The sequence below is a fragment of the Mobula birostris genome, chromosome 5 (assembly GCF_030028105.1).
Source record: "Mobula birostris isolate sMobBir1 chromosome 5, sMobBir1.hap1, whole genome shotgun sequence".
Taxonomy (NCBI): domain Eukaryota; kingdom Metazoa; phylum Chordata; class Chondrichthyes; order Myliobatiformes; family Myliobatidae; genus Mobula; species Mobula birostris.
The window spans coordinates 1,549,975-1,566,420 of NC_092374.1; the positions used below are offsets into that span (position 1 = coordinate 1,549,975).

Below are 16,446 nucleotides of genomic sequence, written 5' to 3' on the forward strand. Positions count from 1 at the left end.
CACACACTCTTCTCTGCCACCCCATAGTGTCCGGTATACTGCTGATGTCTTCCTCAGTGAAGACTGATGCAAAATACTCGTTCAGTTCCTCCGCCATTTCCTTATGTCCCATTACAATTTCTCCAGCATCACTTTCTATCGGTCCTATATCTACTCTCACCTGTCTTTTACTCTTTATATATTTGAAAAAGCTTTTAGTATCCTCTTTGATATTATTTGCTAGCTTCCTTTCATAGTTAATCTTTTCCCTCTTAATGACTTTCTTAGTTTCCTTTTGTAAGGTTTTAAAAACTTCTCAATCCTCTGTCTTCCCACTAATTTTTGCTTCCTGTATGCCCTCTCCTTTGCTTTAACTTTGGCTTTGACTTCTCTTGTCAGCCACGGTTGCATCCTTTTTCCATTCGAAAATTTCTTCTTTTTTGGAATATCTTTATTGTGCTGTAGATTTTCTATGTTTCTAGATCCCTGAGGCACACCATTGGTAACCGACCTCCATGCAGAATATTACCCATCTACAACCACTCTTTGCCTTCTGTGGGTCAGCCAATTGTGGATCCACAAAGCAAGGTCCCCTTGGATCCTATGCCTCCTTACTTTCTCAATAAGCCTTGCATGGGGTACCTTATCAAATGCCTTGCTGAAATCCATATACCCTACATCTACTGTTATACCTTCATCAATGTGTTTAGTCACATCCTCAAAAAATTCCATCAGGCTCGTAAAACATGACCTGCCTTTGACAAAACCATGCTGACTATTCCTCATCATATTATGCATTTCCAAATGTTCATAAATCCTGCCTCTCAGGGTCTCTTCCATCAACTTACCAACCACTGAAGTAAGACTCACTGGTCCATAATTTCCTGGGCTATCTCTACTCCCTTTCTTGAATAAAGGAGCAACATCTGCAACCCTCCGATCCTCCGGAACCTCTCCCGCCCCCATTGATGGTGCAAAGATCATTGCCAGAGGCTCAGCAATCTCCTTCCTCACCTCCTACAGCAGCCTGGGATACATCTTGTCCGGTCTCAGAGGCTTATCCAACTTGATGCTTTCCAAAAGCTCCAGCAGATCCTCTTTCTTAATGTCTAAATGCTCAAGCTTTTCAATCTGCTGTAAGTCATCCCTACAATCGCCAACATCCTTTTCCATAGTGAATACTGAAGGTAAGTATTCATTAAGTGCCTCATCTGTCTCCTCAGGTTCCATACACGCTTTATCACTGTCACACTTGATAGGTCCTATTCTCTCACATCTTGTCCTCTTGCTCTTCACATACTTGTAGAATGTCTTGGGGGTTTTCCTTAATCCTGCTCGCCAAGGCCTTCTCATGGCCCCTTCTGACTCTCCTAATTTCATTCCTAATCTCCTTCCTGCTAACCTTATAATCTTCTAATCTCTCTCATTAGCTAGTTTTTTGAACCTTTGGTAAGCTTTTCTTCTTGACTAAATTTTCAACAGCCTTTGTACACCATGGTTCCTGTATCTTGGTGCACAAATGTAAAGAAGGGGCAAAAGGAATTCTATCTGCAACTTTTTTTTCGCCATATCTGACTGAAACCTTTCTTGACTAAAGTCTCAAAGAATCATAGCCTCAAAATCTTGACCACTCTATCCACTCAGACAATGGCTGCTCCGCTGTTCAAAGTTCCAAGAAAACTGCCGCAAGTCATTGCCTTTAATACTTGATCAGTGAACCTGAGTGAATTACATCCTCTCATGTTTCTGGTCTCTCCAATTCGCCACTGCTCAGAGTTCCAAAAAACTGCTACAAATCATTGCCTTTAGTACTCAATCAGTGAACCTGAATGAATTATGTCATCTCAGACTTCTGATCTCTGCAATTGGCCCCTGCTAAAAGCTCAGGTTGGTGAGGCCTGAGGGAGTAGGTGAGGAAAATTATTGGAATTGGACCAACATTGATCAACTTCAGATGCTGGGAGACTTGCAAAGCTGTTGTTTTCAGCAGTTATAGCAGATTAGATAGCGATGTTCAAAGTTGTAAATGTTTTCCATAGAGTAATCGAGAAAGATTTTGCACCTTAATTAAGCACATTCATCAGTGATAGTATTTGCAGAAAATGTTATGGAAATGCTATATAATTTGTGCTTATAGTGCTGCACTGATTTGTTGGAGCAAAACTAATGTGGGGGCCCGTGTGATGCATTTCTGTCTCCAGGTGTGGAGATCAGGCTGTCAGGACGCAGGTCTCTCCGTGCTTTGGAATAGTCCAAATCCTTACAAAACACCAACTCAACCTATAAAGTTAATTTTAACATATCCTGTGTAGTATTTTCATTTAACTTTGATACTGATTTGTCTTTGTGGTTCAACATTACCATGCGCTATATAATATGGAACAGAAAAATCCTAGCTTTATCTACTCATGTGCATTTTCTTAAGCCTTTGCAATTAAGGATATTGGAATCTGAAAAATTATTCCAATTCTAACTTCACAAAATATAGAACAGTACAGTAGAGGAACAGGCCCTTCAGGCCACAATGTCTATACATTGTCATGATGCTAATTTAAACTGCGCATCATCTTATATCCCTCCATTCTCTGCCTACTCATGTGTCTGCATAAATACTTCTCAGACACCCCTGTCATATCTGCTTCCACTATCTCTCCTGGCAGCACATTCTCCACATCTACTACTCTTTTTGTTTTAAAAAAAAAATTGCCTCATAAATTTCCTTTCACTTTTCATCTCACTTTTTAAACATGTCCACTAATGTTTTATATTTCCGCCCTGTGGGAAATAATCTTTGTCTACATAATTGAGACCTCTCATGAATTTTTACATTTCTATCAATGCTCTTCTTGGCCTCGATGTTCCAACTTTGTCCAACCTCTAATGCTCTCTAATCCAGGCATCATCCTGATAAACTCTTCTGTGCCCTCTCCATAGCCTTTTCTTCCTGTCTATAATGTGATGAGAACGGCACACAATATTCAAAACATAACCTAGCTAAATGTTGCACAGACACTGCCTGACCTGCTGAACTTCACAGCATTCTAATTTTTATTCCAACCTAGCCTACTGCATTCTTTATTCACAAAGGGGCCTTCTCCACAGTCGCATAGCAAAACACAAATGACAGGAGAGATCCTGAGCTTCCTACTGCCTGCAATTTTAACTCCCCTCTCACTCCCGCTCTGACCTTTCTGTATATAGCCTCCTGCATGTTCTGAAGCTCAACACAAGTACCTCAACTGTCTGAGCATTTAATCACCCTTCAGTTCTCCATACTGAATTCTACACTTGCTTGTTCTTTCTTCCTGATGATAGAAGAGGTAAAGGACTGAAGTAAAGAATCTCATAGGAGAGGACAGTGAAATAATGTGAAAGAGATGGGGAACGAAAGGAGGTTCTTGCATGTTTCTGCCTGTTACCATTTTGGCTTTGTTACTTTTGTTTGTATAGTGTGGCTGCAGGACATCTCCCACAGCCTTGCTATCAACAACACATCACACAAGAAAAATTTTTGCCACTGCTGAAAACTAACTTGGTTCTCACTTCCTAGTTCTGGTGAAGAACTCTGAAACAGTAACTGTTTCTCTTTCCGTAGCCTGGCCTGCTGGGTATTGTTGGCATATCTTTTTTTCCCAAGATCCTTTAATCTCTTCTGTTTTAAGAGGCCTATTAATATTCTGTTAAGTCTGTGCTGCACTTCCTGTAAGGGCAATATACCTAAGAATAGCCAAAACTATAACTTAAAATTAAATATTGGTAGGTTCTATGGCATGGAAGGGGAGGAGAGCACAGGAGAGGTTATTAAAGACTCCGGAATGTAAAACAGGACAGAGTTTTGAAAGCATTAGGAATCTAGCTTAGGGCAACAGAGGGATGACTTTGAGAGGAGAGGCAGTGACTGCAACACGGGCAGTGTCATATTTAAATGCAGTAAATGTAACAAATTAAGTGAGTTTATAGCAGCAATCAAAATTGGCATATGCAATGTCATGGACACCACTAATTTTCTTTCTCATCCCCATTACTCCACCTTAACCCTCTTACTAATCAAGAACCTACAATTTTTGCCTTAAATACAACCAATGACATGATCATTACTGTTTGAGCGCAAATAGACAATTCCCCCAGTGATTCTGCTGTTGCTCTTAACTCTACCTGAAGAGATTCTACTTCTTGGTTTTCCAACCCAAGACGTTTTCTCCCTACTGCTTGTATTATCAGAACTGTCCCTTTTCCTTTTATATTTTGTGTGTCTCTTCTAACAGTTATGTATTTTAGAATGTTCAATTTCCAATTCTGCAGGCATGTATGTCAGTATAGCTGATTCTTGATTATCCTACAGGGATGAAAACTGCTGTCTTTGCATGTATTTCAGTAGAGCCGTAGTAATGAGACTCTAAAGCTCAAAGAATCCAATTTACAGTATGTTTTGTTGTACCTGTATTTATTTGTTCAGAGGACATGGGGTTAATTGGCAAGAGAAGACATTCAAAAATCAGAATCAGGTGTAGTATCACTGACATATGCATGACACTTTTGGTTTTGTGTCAGCAATATAGTGCAATACATAAAATATACTATAAATAAATAGCATAAAAATGGTGAGGTAGTGTTCATGGGTTCATTCACCATTCAGAAATCTGATGCTGGAGGGAAAGAAGCTGTCCCTGAAACAGTGAGTGGATTTTTTCAGGCTCCTGTACCTCCTCGTTCATAGTAGTAATGAGAAGAGAGCATGTTCTGGGTGGTTGGGGTCCTTAATAATGGATGCTGCCTTTTGAAGATGCCTTCGATGATGGGGAGGCTAGTGCACGTGATGGAGCTAGCTAAATTTACAACCCTCTGCATCTTTTTTCCCATGCCCTGCAGTGACCCCTCCATGGCGGACAGTGATGCAACCCAGTTAGAATGCTCTCCATGGTTAAATTTGCTAGCATCTCTGGTGACATACCAAGTCTCCTCAAACTCCCAACGAAATATAGCCACTAGCATGCCCTCTTTGTAATAGCAAAAATTATGTGGAGCCTCAGAGCTATTTTAAGTTGAGGTTGGGCTGAGTAAGGACAGCAGTTTTCATCACTGTAGTATAATCAAGAATTAGCATAGATTGTAAATTCATTAGTTTCATTTCTGATAGGAGATTTACTTTCCATACTTATTTAATTATTTGATTTTAAATTGCTTCAGTGGGGTTCATTATGATGTCTCTGAATCAGTAGTGAGATAATATAATCATAGTGCTACAGTCCTGGCATGGAATTCAGCCACAATCTGTTTATGAATAGTGAGTGACGCTGACCTTTGAGTAGGAAAACAATTTAACAGCACTGTTTCAATGACAGGCTGTGGACAATTAACAGAAATCTCAATAAAAGGAGAAACAATAATATTGATGTAAGATATCTACTGGACTTTGCATTTAGATTTACAGAGCCATAGACAATACAGCACAGATTGAGTTATGTATTTTATTCCTGCAGGGAAGAAAGTGGCCAAACAGGAAGATCTGAAGGAAATGGGTGATATTTCCTCAGGAATGAGCAGTTCCATCATGCAGCTCTACCTCAAACAGGTTTTGGAAGCATTCTTCCACACTCACTCTCCAGTTCGCCACTTTGCACTTAATGTCATCGCTTTGACGCTAAACCAGGGACTCGTCCATCCTGTTCAAGTAAGCTGTGTTTGTATATTGCATTGTAATTAAATGCTAGGTTCTGCATTTAAACATTAGCCACTGAACCTATAATAATGGTCATCTATTACACTAGTTTGTATTTAATCACTCAGCGGCTTTGGGCTATTGCATCCCTATTGATATAAAGGGAATCTTTAAATATCTTATTTCCACGCTGTCATCTCATATCCATGTAGGTTGACTCTTCTAGTGATGTCTGGCTTCTTTTAAATATGAGGTCTGAGACTCAACACCATTTCAAAGTTCAAAGTAAATTTATTATGGAAGTACATATATGACACCATATACAACACTGAGATTTGTTTTCTTGTGGGCATACTCAATAAATCCATAATAGAATAATCAGTTAACAACCACACCAACTTGGGTGTTTAACCAGCATGCAAAAGACAACAAACTGCAAATACAAAAGGAAAAAAGAAAAATAATAATAATAAATAAATATGCAATAAATATTGAGAACATAATTAAAAGAGTCCTTGGAAGTGAGTTCATAGGTTATGTGACCATTTTAATGATGGAGCAAGTGAAGTTATCATCTTTGGTTCAAGAACTCGATGGTTAAGGGGTAATAACTGTTCCTGCACCTGATGGTGTGGGTCCTGAGGTTCCTGTACCACCTTCCTGATGGCAGCAGCAAGAAGAGAGCATGAACTGGGTGGTGGGGGGGTCCCTGATAATGTATGGTGCTTTCCTGCGACAACACTTCGTGTAAATGTGATCAGTGCTGGGGAAGGGTTTCCCAGTGCAAACATGAGGAAATCTGCAGATGCTGGAAATTCAGGCAACACACATAAAAAATGCTGGTGAACACAGCAGGCCAGGCAGCATCTATAGAAAGAGGTACAGTTGACGTTTCGGGTCGAGACCCTTCGTTGGGACTAACTGAAAGAAGAGATAGTAAGAGATTTTGGAGGGAGAGGGGGAGATCTGAAATGATAGGAGAAGACGGGGGGGAATGGATCTAAGAGCTGAAAAGTTGATTAGCAAAAGGGATACGAGGCTGGAGAAGGGAGAGGATCATGGGACGGGAGGCCTAGGGAGAAAGAAAGGGGGACGAGAGCTCAGAGGATGGACAAAGTGTTATAGTGAGAGAGACAGAGGGAGAAAAAAGAGAGAGAAAAAAATGATAATAAATAAGGGATGGGGTACAGAGGGGAGGTGGGGCATTAACGAAAGTTAGAGAAGTCAATGTTCATGCCATCAGGTTGGAGGCTACCCAGACGGAATATAAGGTGTTGTTGTCAATGTTCATGCATTGGGAGACCGTTTCGCCGAACACCTACGCTCTGTCCGCCAGAGAAAGCAGGATCTCACTCCATCCTCCCGCCACCCCACTAGGAATAGGGTTCCCCTGGTCCTCACCTACCACCCCACCAGCCTCCGGGTCCAACATATTACTCTCCGTAACTTCCGCCACCTCCAACGGGATCCCACCACTAAGCACATCTTTCCCTCCCCCCCTCTCTACATTCCGCAGGGATGGCTCCCTACGCCACTCCCTTGTCCATTCGTCCCCTCCATCCCTCCCCACTGATCTCCCTCCTGGCACTTATCCGTGCAAGCGGAACAAGTGCTACACATGCCCTTACACTCATTCTTTCTCTCACTCTCCTTTTTCTCCCTCTGTCCCTCTGAATATACCCCTTGCCCATCCTCTGGGTTCTCCCCCGCCCCCCTTGTCTTTCTTCCCGGACCTCCTGTCCCATGATCCTCTCGTATCCCTTTTGCCAATCACCTGTCCAGCTCTTGGCTCCATCCCTCCCCCTCCTGTCTTCTCCTATCATTTTGGATCTCCCCCTCCCCCTCCAACTTTCAAATCCCTTACTCACTCTTCCTTCATTTAGTCCTGATGAAGGGTCTGGGCCTGAAACGTCGACTGCACCTCTTCCTAGAGATGCTGCCTGGCCTGCTGCGTTCACCAGCAACTTTTATGTGTGTTGCTTGAGTACAGGAGATGTGATGTTATGTTGAAGTTGTAGAGGATACTGGTGAGGCCTAGTCTGGAGTATTGTGTGTAGTTTTGTTCGCCTACCTACAAGAAAGATATAAATAAGGTTGAAAGAGTGCAGAAAAAATTTACAAAGATATTGCCAGGTCTGGAGGACCCAAGTCATAAGGAAAGATTGGCATAGGTTAAGACTTTATTCCTTGGAACAGAGAAGATTGAGGGGAGATTTGATAGAGGTTTACAAAATTATGAGAGGTATAGATAGGGTAAATGCAAGCAGAGTTATTTCACTAAGGTTGGATGGGACTGCAACGAGAGGTTTGCCAAAGTGAATTAGCACGTTCCCCAGTTTTCGCAGAAGTTCACACCATTGCTGCTCTGTTGTTATCCCTGCCAGCAACTCCTTTCAATTTACTTTGGCCAACTCCTCTCTCATACCACTGTAATTTCCTTTACTCCACCGAAATACTGCTATGTCAGACTTTACTTTCTCCCTATCAAATTTCAAGTTCAACTCAATCATATTGTGATCACTGCTTTCTAAGGGCTCTTTTACCTTAAGCTCCCTAATCACCTCCGGTTCATTACAAAACACCCAATCCAGTATAGCTGATCCCCTAGTAGGCTCAACAACAAACTGCTCTAAAAAGCCATCTCGTAGGCATTCAGCAAACTCACTGTCTTGAGATCCATTATCAATCTGATTGTCCCAGTCAATCTACATGTTAAAATCTCCCATGACTATAATAACATTGCCCTTTTGACATGCCTTTTCTATTTCCTGTTGTAATCTGTGGTCCACATCCCAGCTACTGTTGGGAGGTCTGTATCTAACTGCCATTAGGGTCCTTGTACCCTTGCAGTTACTTAACCCACAAGGATTCAACATCTTCTGATCCTATGTCACATCTTTCTACTGATTTGATGCCATTCTTTACCAGCAGAGCCACGCTACCCCCTCTGCTTACCTTCCTTTCCCTCTGATACAGCTTGTTATATTAGGCATTCAGCTCCTGACAACAGCCATCTTTCAGCCATTATACAGTGATGGTCACAACATCATACCTGACAATCTGTAATAGTGCAACAAGATCATCTACCTTACTACTTGTACTCCGTGCATTGAGATATAACACTTTGAGTTCTGTATTTGATTTTACATCTCTAATGCACTGATACTCACCCTGCTGGCTGAAATTTTGTCCTATCACCTGCCCTTCCTGACAGTCTGACTGCACGCTATCTTTGCTTTTTTACCATCTGTCCTATCCTGAGTCCCTTCATTCCGGTTCCCACCACCCTGCCAAATTAGTTTAAACCCTCCCCAACAACGCTAACAAACTTGCCTGTGAGAATATTGATTCCCCTCTGATTCAGGTGCAACCCATCTCTTTTGCACAGGTCATATTTCCCCCAGAAGAGATCCCAATGATCCAACAACCTGAAGCCCTGCCCTCTGCACTAGCTTAGCCACACATTTGTCTGCCACATCATTCTTTTTCTATCCTCACTAGCATGAGGCACAGATAGCAATCCAGAAATTTGCACGCCAAATCTTCACTGGTGCAGCCAGGTTTTAGAAGTCACATAATTAGTTAAATGGAGATCTGTTTTTTGAGACCTGTGTGCAGACAAAAAATTGTTTATAGCAAAAATACACCTGTATCTGGAAGGTCCAACTGCTGGTGAGTACTGACTGCAAAAACTATGAAGACAAAAGAACACTGCAAGCAACTCCACAAAAAGGTTATTGAAAAGCACTGGTCAGGAGATGGATACAAGAAAATTTCCAAATCACTGATGAATATCCCTTGGAGTACAGTTAAGTCAATCATCAAGAAATGGAACGAATATTGCACAGCTGTAAATCAGCCTAGTAAACCACCTCAAAAACTGAGTGACCGTGCAAGAAAGGGACTAGTGAAGGAGGCCAACAAGAGACCTATGACAACTCTGAAAGAGTTACAAGCTTCGGTGGCTGAGATGGGAGAGACTGTACATACAACAACTGTTGCCCGGGTGCTTCACCAGCCTCAGCATTATGGGAGGGAGAGTGGCAAAGAGAAAGCCACTGTTGAAAAATACTCACATGAAATCTCAGCTAGAGTTTGCCAGGTGGTACTTAGGAGATTCAGGTCAGCTGGAAGAAAGTTCTGTGATGTGATGAAACCAAAATTGAGCTTTTTGACCATCACACTAATCATTATGGTTATTGTAAGCCAAACACCACACATCAGAAACACACCATCCCTAACATGAAGTCCTGTGGGGATGCTTCATTGTAGCAGTCCCTGTAATGCTTATGAATTGAAATATCCTTCCTGTACACGAGGCGTAAAAATCTTTACATTACATCTGCATCTAAATGTGCAATATGCAATTATAGTAATTTATAATAAATATTATGTACAACAGATTTGTCAATATAACATAGAAATACAGTCGTGTCAGCATGAATTAAGCGGTCTGATGGCCTGGTGGAAGAAGCTGTACCGGAGCCTGTTGGTAGGCTGCAGTATCACTTCCTGGATGGTATCAGCTTGAACAGTTTGTGGTTGGGGTGACTCAGGTCTCCAATGATCCTTGGGGCTCTTTTTACACACCTGTCTTTGTAAATGTCCTGAATAGTGGGAAGTTCACATCTGCAGATGCGCTGGGCTGTCCGCACTACTCTCTGCAGAGTCCTGTGATTGAGGGAAGTACAGTTCTTATACCAAGCAGTGATGCAGCCAGTCAGGATGCCCTCAATTGCACCCCTAGAGAAAGTACTTAGAATTTGGGGACCCATACCAAATTTCTTCAATCATCTGAGGTGAAAGAAACATTGTTGTGCCTTTTTCACCACACAGCCTGTATGTACAGACTACGTGAGATCCTCAGTGATGTTTATGCTGAGGAACATAGATCTGTTCACCCTCTCAACCCCAGATCCATTAATGTATTAATGTCAATGTTTGTCTCCATTCCTCCTGTAGTCCACAACCAGCTCCTTTGTTTTTGCGACATTGAGGGAGAGGTTGTTTTCTTGACACCACTGTGTCAGAGAAATGGGGTTGAGAGGGTGATGTCTGTTATTTGTCAAGTAGGGTGCCATGCACAATCCTGATTTGATGGCGATGGACGTGAGAGCACAGAGGAACATCTGGTGAAACTTATGAAATGCCTGCTTTGCTGCTACTGTGTGATCCAGAATCTCTGGAGAAGAAGGCCCCGAGTCCTCAGCTTTGCTTGATGCTTGGCGGCCGGGGCGGGCTCGAAGCGCTCGGCAGAGGATGGTGCTCGGCGAGGCTGTGTCGGAGGGGCTGGTCGGAGGCTCGAAGTTTTCAGACGGACTCAGAGTCTGCTGTGGTCGGGTGCTTCCAATGGTGCTGCATTGGCAAGTTGGCGGAGCTTGGAGGTTCATGGTGGGGAGAGTTCCTCCCTTCTGCCGGCTGCGTGAGATGATGAGTCTATCGGGATTTTGAGACTTTTTTTTTACCATGTCCGTGGTCTGCTCTTTATCAAATTATGGTATTGCTTTGCACTGTTGTAACTATATGTTATAATTATGTGGTTTTGTCAGTTTTAGTCTTGGTTTGTCTTGTGTTTTCTTGTGATACCATTCTGGAGGAACATTGTATCATTTTTTTAATGCATGCATTTCTAAATGACAAACGAGGACTGAGTGTCCTTATAATTTAATCTAATCTAATCCAGCTGCGCAAGGCCAAGGTCTCTGAGCCTAGGTGGGCAGGGGAGGGGATTATGGTGTTGAATGCTGAACTGTAGTCCAAGAACAGCATTCTCACATAAGCATCCCTCTTCTCCAAATGTGTAAGGACTGTGTGTAGAGCTGTGGTTATTGCATTGTCTGTCAATTGGTTGTGTTGGTAGGCAAATTGTAGGGGATCAGGTGTGGGTGGTAGCATGCTGCAGATGTAGTCTTTGACCAACTTCTCGAAGCATTTGCTTATTATTGAGGTGACTACGACAGGACGCCAGTCGTTCAGACATGTTACCTTGGTCTTTTATAGCTACAGGAACAATGGTGGATGTTTTGAAGCAGAAGGGCACTCTACACTGGGAGAGGAAGAGATTAAAAATGTCTGTAAACACATCTGCCAGTTTTGCTGTGCACATCCTGAATACTCGCCCTAGGATGCGGTCCAGTCCCACAGCTTTACGACTGTCCATTCGTTGGAAACACCTGCGTACTTCGGCCTCAGAGATGACCAACCTGCCGGTCACATCATCTGCAGGTCTCCTCGGGCTCAGTATTAGTGACATCGAATCGAGCGTAAAAAATATTTAGCTGATCTGGGAGAGAGGCTGTGATGTTGGAAACTCCACTGCGTTTAGCTTTGAAGTCTGCGATGCTGTGTAGACCTTGCCATAAACTGCATGTGTTGTTGGTGGAAAGTTGTGTCTAGTTCTTGTCCCTGTATTGTTGTTTCACTGCCCTGATGAATTTGTGCGGATGGTAGCTGCATTTTGTCAGCTCCTGCTGATTACCAGCAACGTAAGCTCTGTTTCGTGCGGTAAATGCTGCTCACACGGAACTGTTGATCCAGGGCTTCTGGTTTGGATAGACCCTGACCGATTTCTGGGGGACAACGTCCTTGATGCACTTCCGATGCAACTCGTTATCCCTTCCATGATAGACATCCTCATCATGGAAGACTTTCCAGTTGACGTCAGCAAAGCAATCCTGTAGCATGGAGGCAGAGTAAAATGAATGCAGCAAAATACAGGGAAATCCTGGAGGAAAACCTAATTTGGGAGAAGATTTGTTTTCCAGCAGGACCGTGACCCCAAGCAAAATGCCAAGGCTACACAGGAATGGCTTAATCCACTACATAATGTACTGGTTTGGCACAGGAGTACATTCAGCCAGAGACTCATTCCACCGAGATGCAGCACTGAGCGTCATAAGAAGTCATTCCTGCCTGTAGCCATCAAACTTTACAACTCCTCCCTTGGAGGGTCAGGCACCCTGAACCAATAGGCTGGTCCTGGAGATATTTCCTGGCATAATTTACATATTATTATTTAATTATTTATGGTTTTTATATTGCTATATCTATACTCTATTCTTGGTTGGTGCAACTGTAACGAAACCCAATTTCCCTCAGGATCAATAAAGTATGACTATGAAAAACAACAAAGTTAATATTCTGGAATGGCCAAATCAGAGTCCAGACCTTAATTTTATTGACAATTTGTGGCTGAACTTGAAAAGGGTTGTTCAGTCATGATCCCCATGCAATCTGACAGAGCTTGAGCAGTCTTGTAAAGAAGAATGGGGAAAAATTTCAGTGTCCAAATAGAGACCTACTCACACAGACTCAAGGCTGTAATTACTGCCAAAGGTATATCTACTAAATACTGACTTGAAGGGAGTGAATATTTATGCAATCATTTATTTTGTGTTATATGTTTGTAATTAATTTAGATCACTTTGTAGAGATCTGTTTTCACTTTGACAAAAAAAGTCTCTTTCTGTTGGTCAATGTCAAAAAAAGCCAAATTAAATCCACTGTGATTCAATGTTGTAAAACAAAAAAAAGAGAGAATTTCCAGGGGGGCGGGGAGTACATTTTATAGACTCTGTATCTAGTTTGTCCACACTTTCCTTCAATGCCTTCTACTGTTATTTACATAAATCGTAAAAATTTGAAGTTCCAGTTCTAATCACTGTGGTGCACAGCTCACCAACCCGAAAAAGAGCCATTTGTACCTGGTCTCTTGGCCAGCAATCTGGTATTCGTGACAGTAAGTTACATCTTACACCATCAGCTTGTCCTTGATTCTTGTAGAATTTTACAGGATTTCCACTCGGCATTAGGTTACCATTTTAGTCTGTGTCTTCCATTTTTTAATATTATTTAGCATATTTCTGAAACATCTTAAGGTTTCGTTGATTCAATCTGTCAGTATTTTCCCATGCACCTTTTTGCCTTGTTAATTTTCTTTTTAAATTTCACCATTGCACTTGTACTTTTCTCAGCTTCCTATGGGGTTGAGCTCTACGTTTGCCATTTTGCCTTATCCTATCCATTAGCTTCTTGACATACAAGGGCATGTAGATGCAGGAGTTCTCTGATTTTCTTTCCTGGCATGTATTTTATCTGAATTTTCAATGATTTGAGCAGTCTGCAATATCATCAGCATAGAATCTGGTGGGTTTGATGGAAGAGGGTCTAGTGAAAGGCATGTTGATGTTCTGGGATAAAGGATCATCCAGCTGTACTCCTGGTCACTAAGACTGAAACACACTGCTGTGGGTCAAAGGCCTATACAGATCTATGTTTTGAGTTAACCAATGCACAACACACTTCCTTTCAGTCATGACTGTTAGAAGGTCGTGGTCCTTTGCCTTCACCACCTAGAGGGATCAAGGTGATTTATAAGCTCCAACCATCCTGAATTGGAAATACAATCTTGTTCCATCATCCTTGGAGCGTAGAAGATTGAGAGAAGATTTGATAGAAATATACAAAATTCTGAGTGGTATAGATAGAGTAAATGCAAGCAGGCTTGCATTTGGGTTGGGTGGGACTACAACTAGAGGTCATGGGTTAAGAGTGAAAAGTGAAACGTTTAAGGGGAAATTTCTTCATTCAGAGGATTGTAAGAGTGTGGAACGAGCTGTGAGCACAAGTGGTGTATGTAAGCTCAATTTCAACATTTAAGAGAAGTTTGGATAGGTAGGTAAATGTTGGGGGTATGGAGGGTAATTGTTCCTTTTCAGGTTGATGAGAGTTTAAATGGTTCAGCACAGACTAGATGGGAGGGCTATCACTGGGTCTAAATCTACTTTAAAGGCAGTTGGGATGGACATTTCTGTCGAGTTTGCCAGTAGCAGTCATACCCTCAGTGATTTTTGTTTTAAAAAAGACCTGGTGTCAGTAGTGCTCCCTACAGAAGGATTTTAAAGATATTGATCAAATGATGCTGGAAGATGTTGCAAATCTACAGTTAGATATAGTGTGTGCTTAGAGGAGCCAATGCTCACATGACAGCGCTAGTTCCTTTGGTTGTGTTATCAGGGGCGGGAGGTACTTTTAAAGTAATACTGTTGAGCTGCTGCACTACATCCTTTGTTACTCATGTTTTTCTTTTGTTCCTTTTACACAGTGCGTGCCATATCTGATTGCCATTGGAACAGATCCAGAATCTACAATGCGTAACAAATCAGATCAACAGCTGGTGGAAATAGATAAAAAGTACACTGGATTTGTACATGTGAGTTGTTTTCTCTCAATGCCAGGTTCCTGTCAATTAGGTGTCAGATGTGGCTCAGATGTAAGATTCTGAAAAACTTGCATGGTTGATGGGAGAGCACTATGATCTCTGGTCAATGGCAGGGTAGTATTGAAATTACCTTGATGAGTTGCTGCAATCTGAAAATGGAGCCTGACTTTCTAGCAATGGTCATAAAACATTTTTTTTTTACCAGAAAGAGTGTCGACAATCTGAGAACCATTTTATAAGTGACAGTTGATAAGAACCTGAGAAACAGGAGTAGGCCACTTGACTTCTCAAGCCTGCTTCCTCATTCAATAAGATCGTGGCTGATCCGATCTTGGTCTCAACACTGCTTCCCTGTTTTCTTGCCGTATAGTTCAAATATATCACTCTCCACTGTAGATGAGCTGACTCTAACCTGTACCCTCACTGATTCACGGTCAGAGCATTTGCTCATAACACTAAATTAGCGTCTTGTGACAGTGAAGCAGGTTACAATGAACTACAAAGAGATTCTGATCAGTTAGGCAGATGGGTTGAGGATTGGCAAATGAATTGCAGCTTAGGTAAGTGTGAGGTGATGTATTGTGGACATTCAAACCAGAGTAGGACCCATACAGTGAATAGCAGGGCACTAATGAGTGTTGTGAGACAGAGGGAGCCTGGAGTACAAGTGTATAATTTACTGAAAGCCTCCATGCAAGTGGACCGGGTGGTGAAGGTGTTTAGAATGCTGACCTTCATTAGGGCATCAAGTTTAAGGTGTCGTCTCAAGATAGCGGCATGCATGGATGCAGCAGCCACTCTGGCTCCCACTAACAGTGAAATTTCTTGTCTTGTTCATCTTTCCTATGACAGAAAAACACTACTGAACCTTAAGAACACTAAAATCTGCATTCAATAAGATCATGGTATACAATGAGAACAAAGATATACAAACTATAACAGGTTACAAGTCAACCTTGCATATCAATAGCAGCAAAGCCTCCCTGACAGGTTGAATGCTTTCTAAGCACTATTTGATCAGTTGAATGATGTGACATTGGAAAGCCCTCGTCTTCCTGAGAAACAGGAGCCCTGTCTGGCTGCTGCCTAGATGAGGACGACCCTAGCCAGGGTAAATCCATGCAAAGCTGCAGGAGCTTTCACCCTCTCCATGGCAGAGTCATTGATACGCAGTGGAGAATGGTCCTGAAGTCCACAGTCATCTCTTTTGTCTTGTCCATGTTGAGAGTCAGGTTGTTGTTTAACAAGCCTCTTTACCTCCTTTCTGAATGCCAACTCATTGTTACTGATGAGGTCAACCACTTTAGCATCATCACAAACTTGATGATGTGGCTTTAGCTGAATCTGGCAGTGCAGTCATGAATCAGCAGTGTGAACAGCAGCCAATTGAACACACAATGCTGGGAAGCATTGGTGCTCAGTGGTGATGCAGGTTGAGATGTTGCTGCCAACTCTTGACTGATTAGGTCTTTCCACTAAGAAATCCAAGGTTCAGTTACAGAGAGGGGTGTTAAGTCCCAATGAGGAATGGACAACATACCTGGTCAGGTCCTGAGGAACTGTGTGGCCCAGCTAACAGAGGTCTTAA

General features: G+C 42.2%; 1 protein-coding gene across 4 annotated transcripts in view; it reads left to right on the forward strand.

Annotated features, from left to right (window-relative positions):
- The window catches only part of nipblb (NIPBL cohesin loading factor b), a 502,440-nt gene that overhangs the window by 432,243 nt on the left and 53,751 nt on the right, over positions 1-16,446 (forward strand). For all 4 annotated transcript variants that reach the window (XM_072257459.1, XM_072257461.1, XM_072257463.1 and 1 more), the window contains 2 exons: positions 5,460-5,650; positions 14,742-14,849. In XM_072257459.1, coding sequence (XP_072113560.1) covers positions 5,460-5,650; positions 14,742-14,849 — 299 coding nt within the window. The remainder of the gene's footprint in view (positions 1-5,459; positions 5,651-14,741; positions 14,850-16,446) is intronic.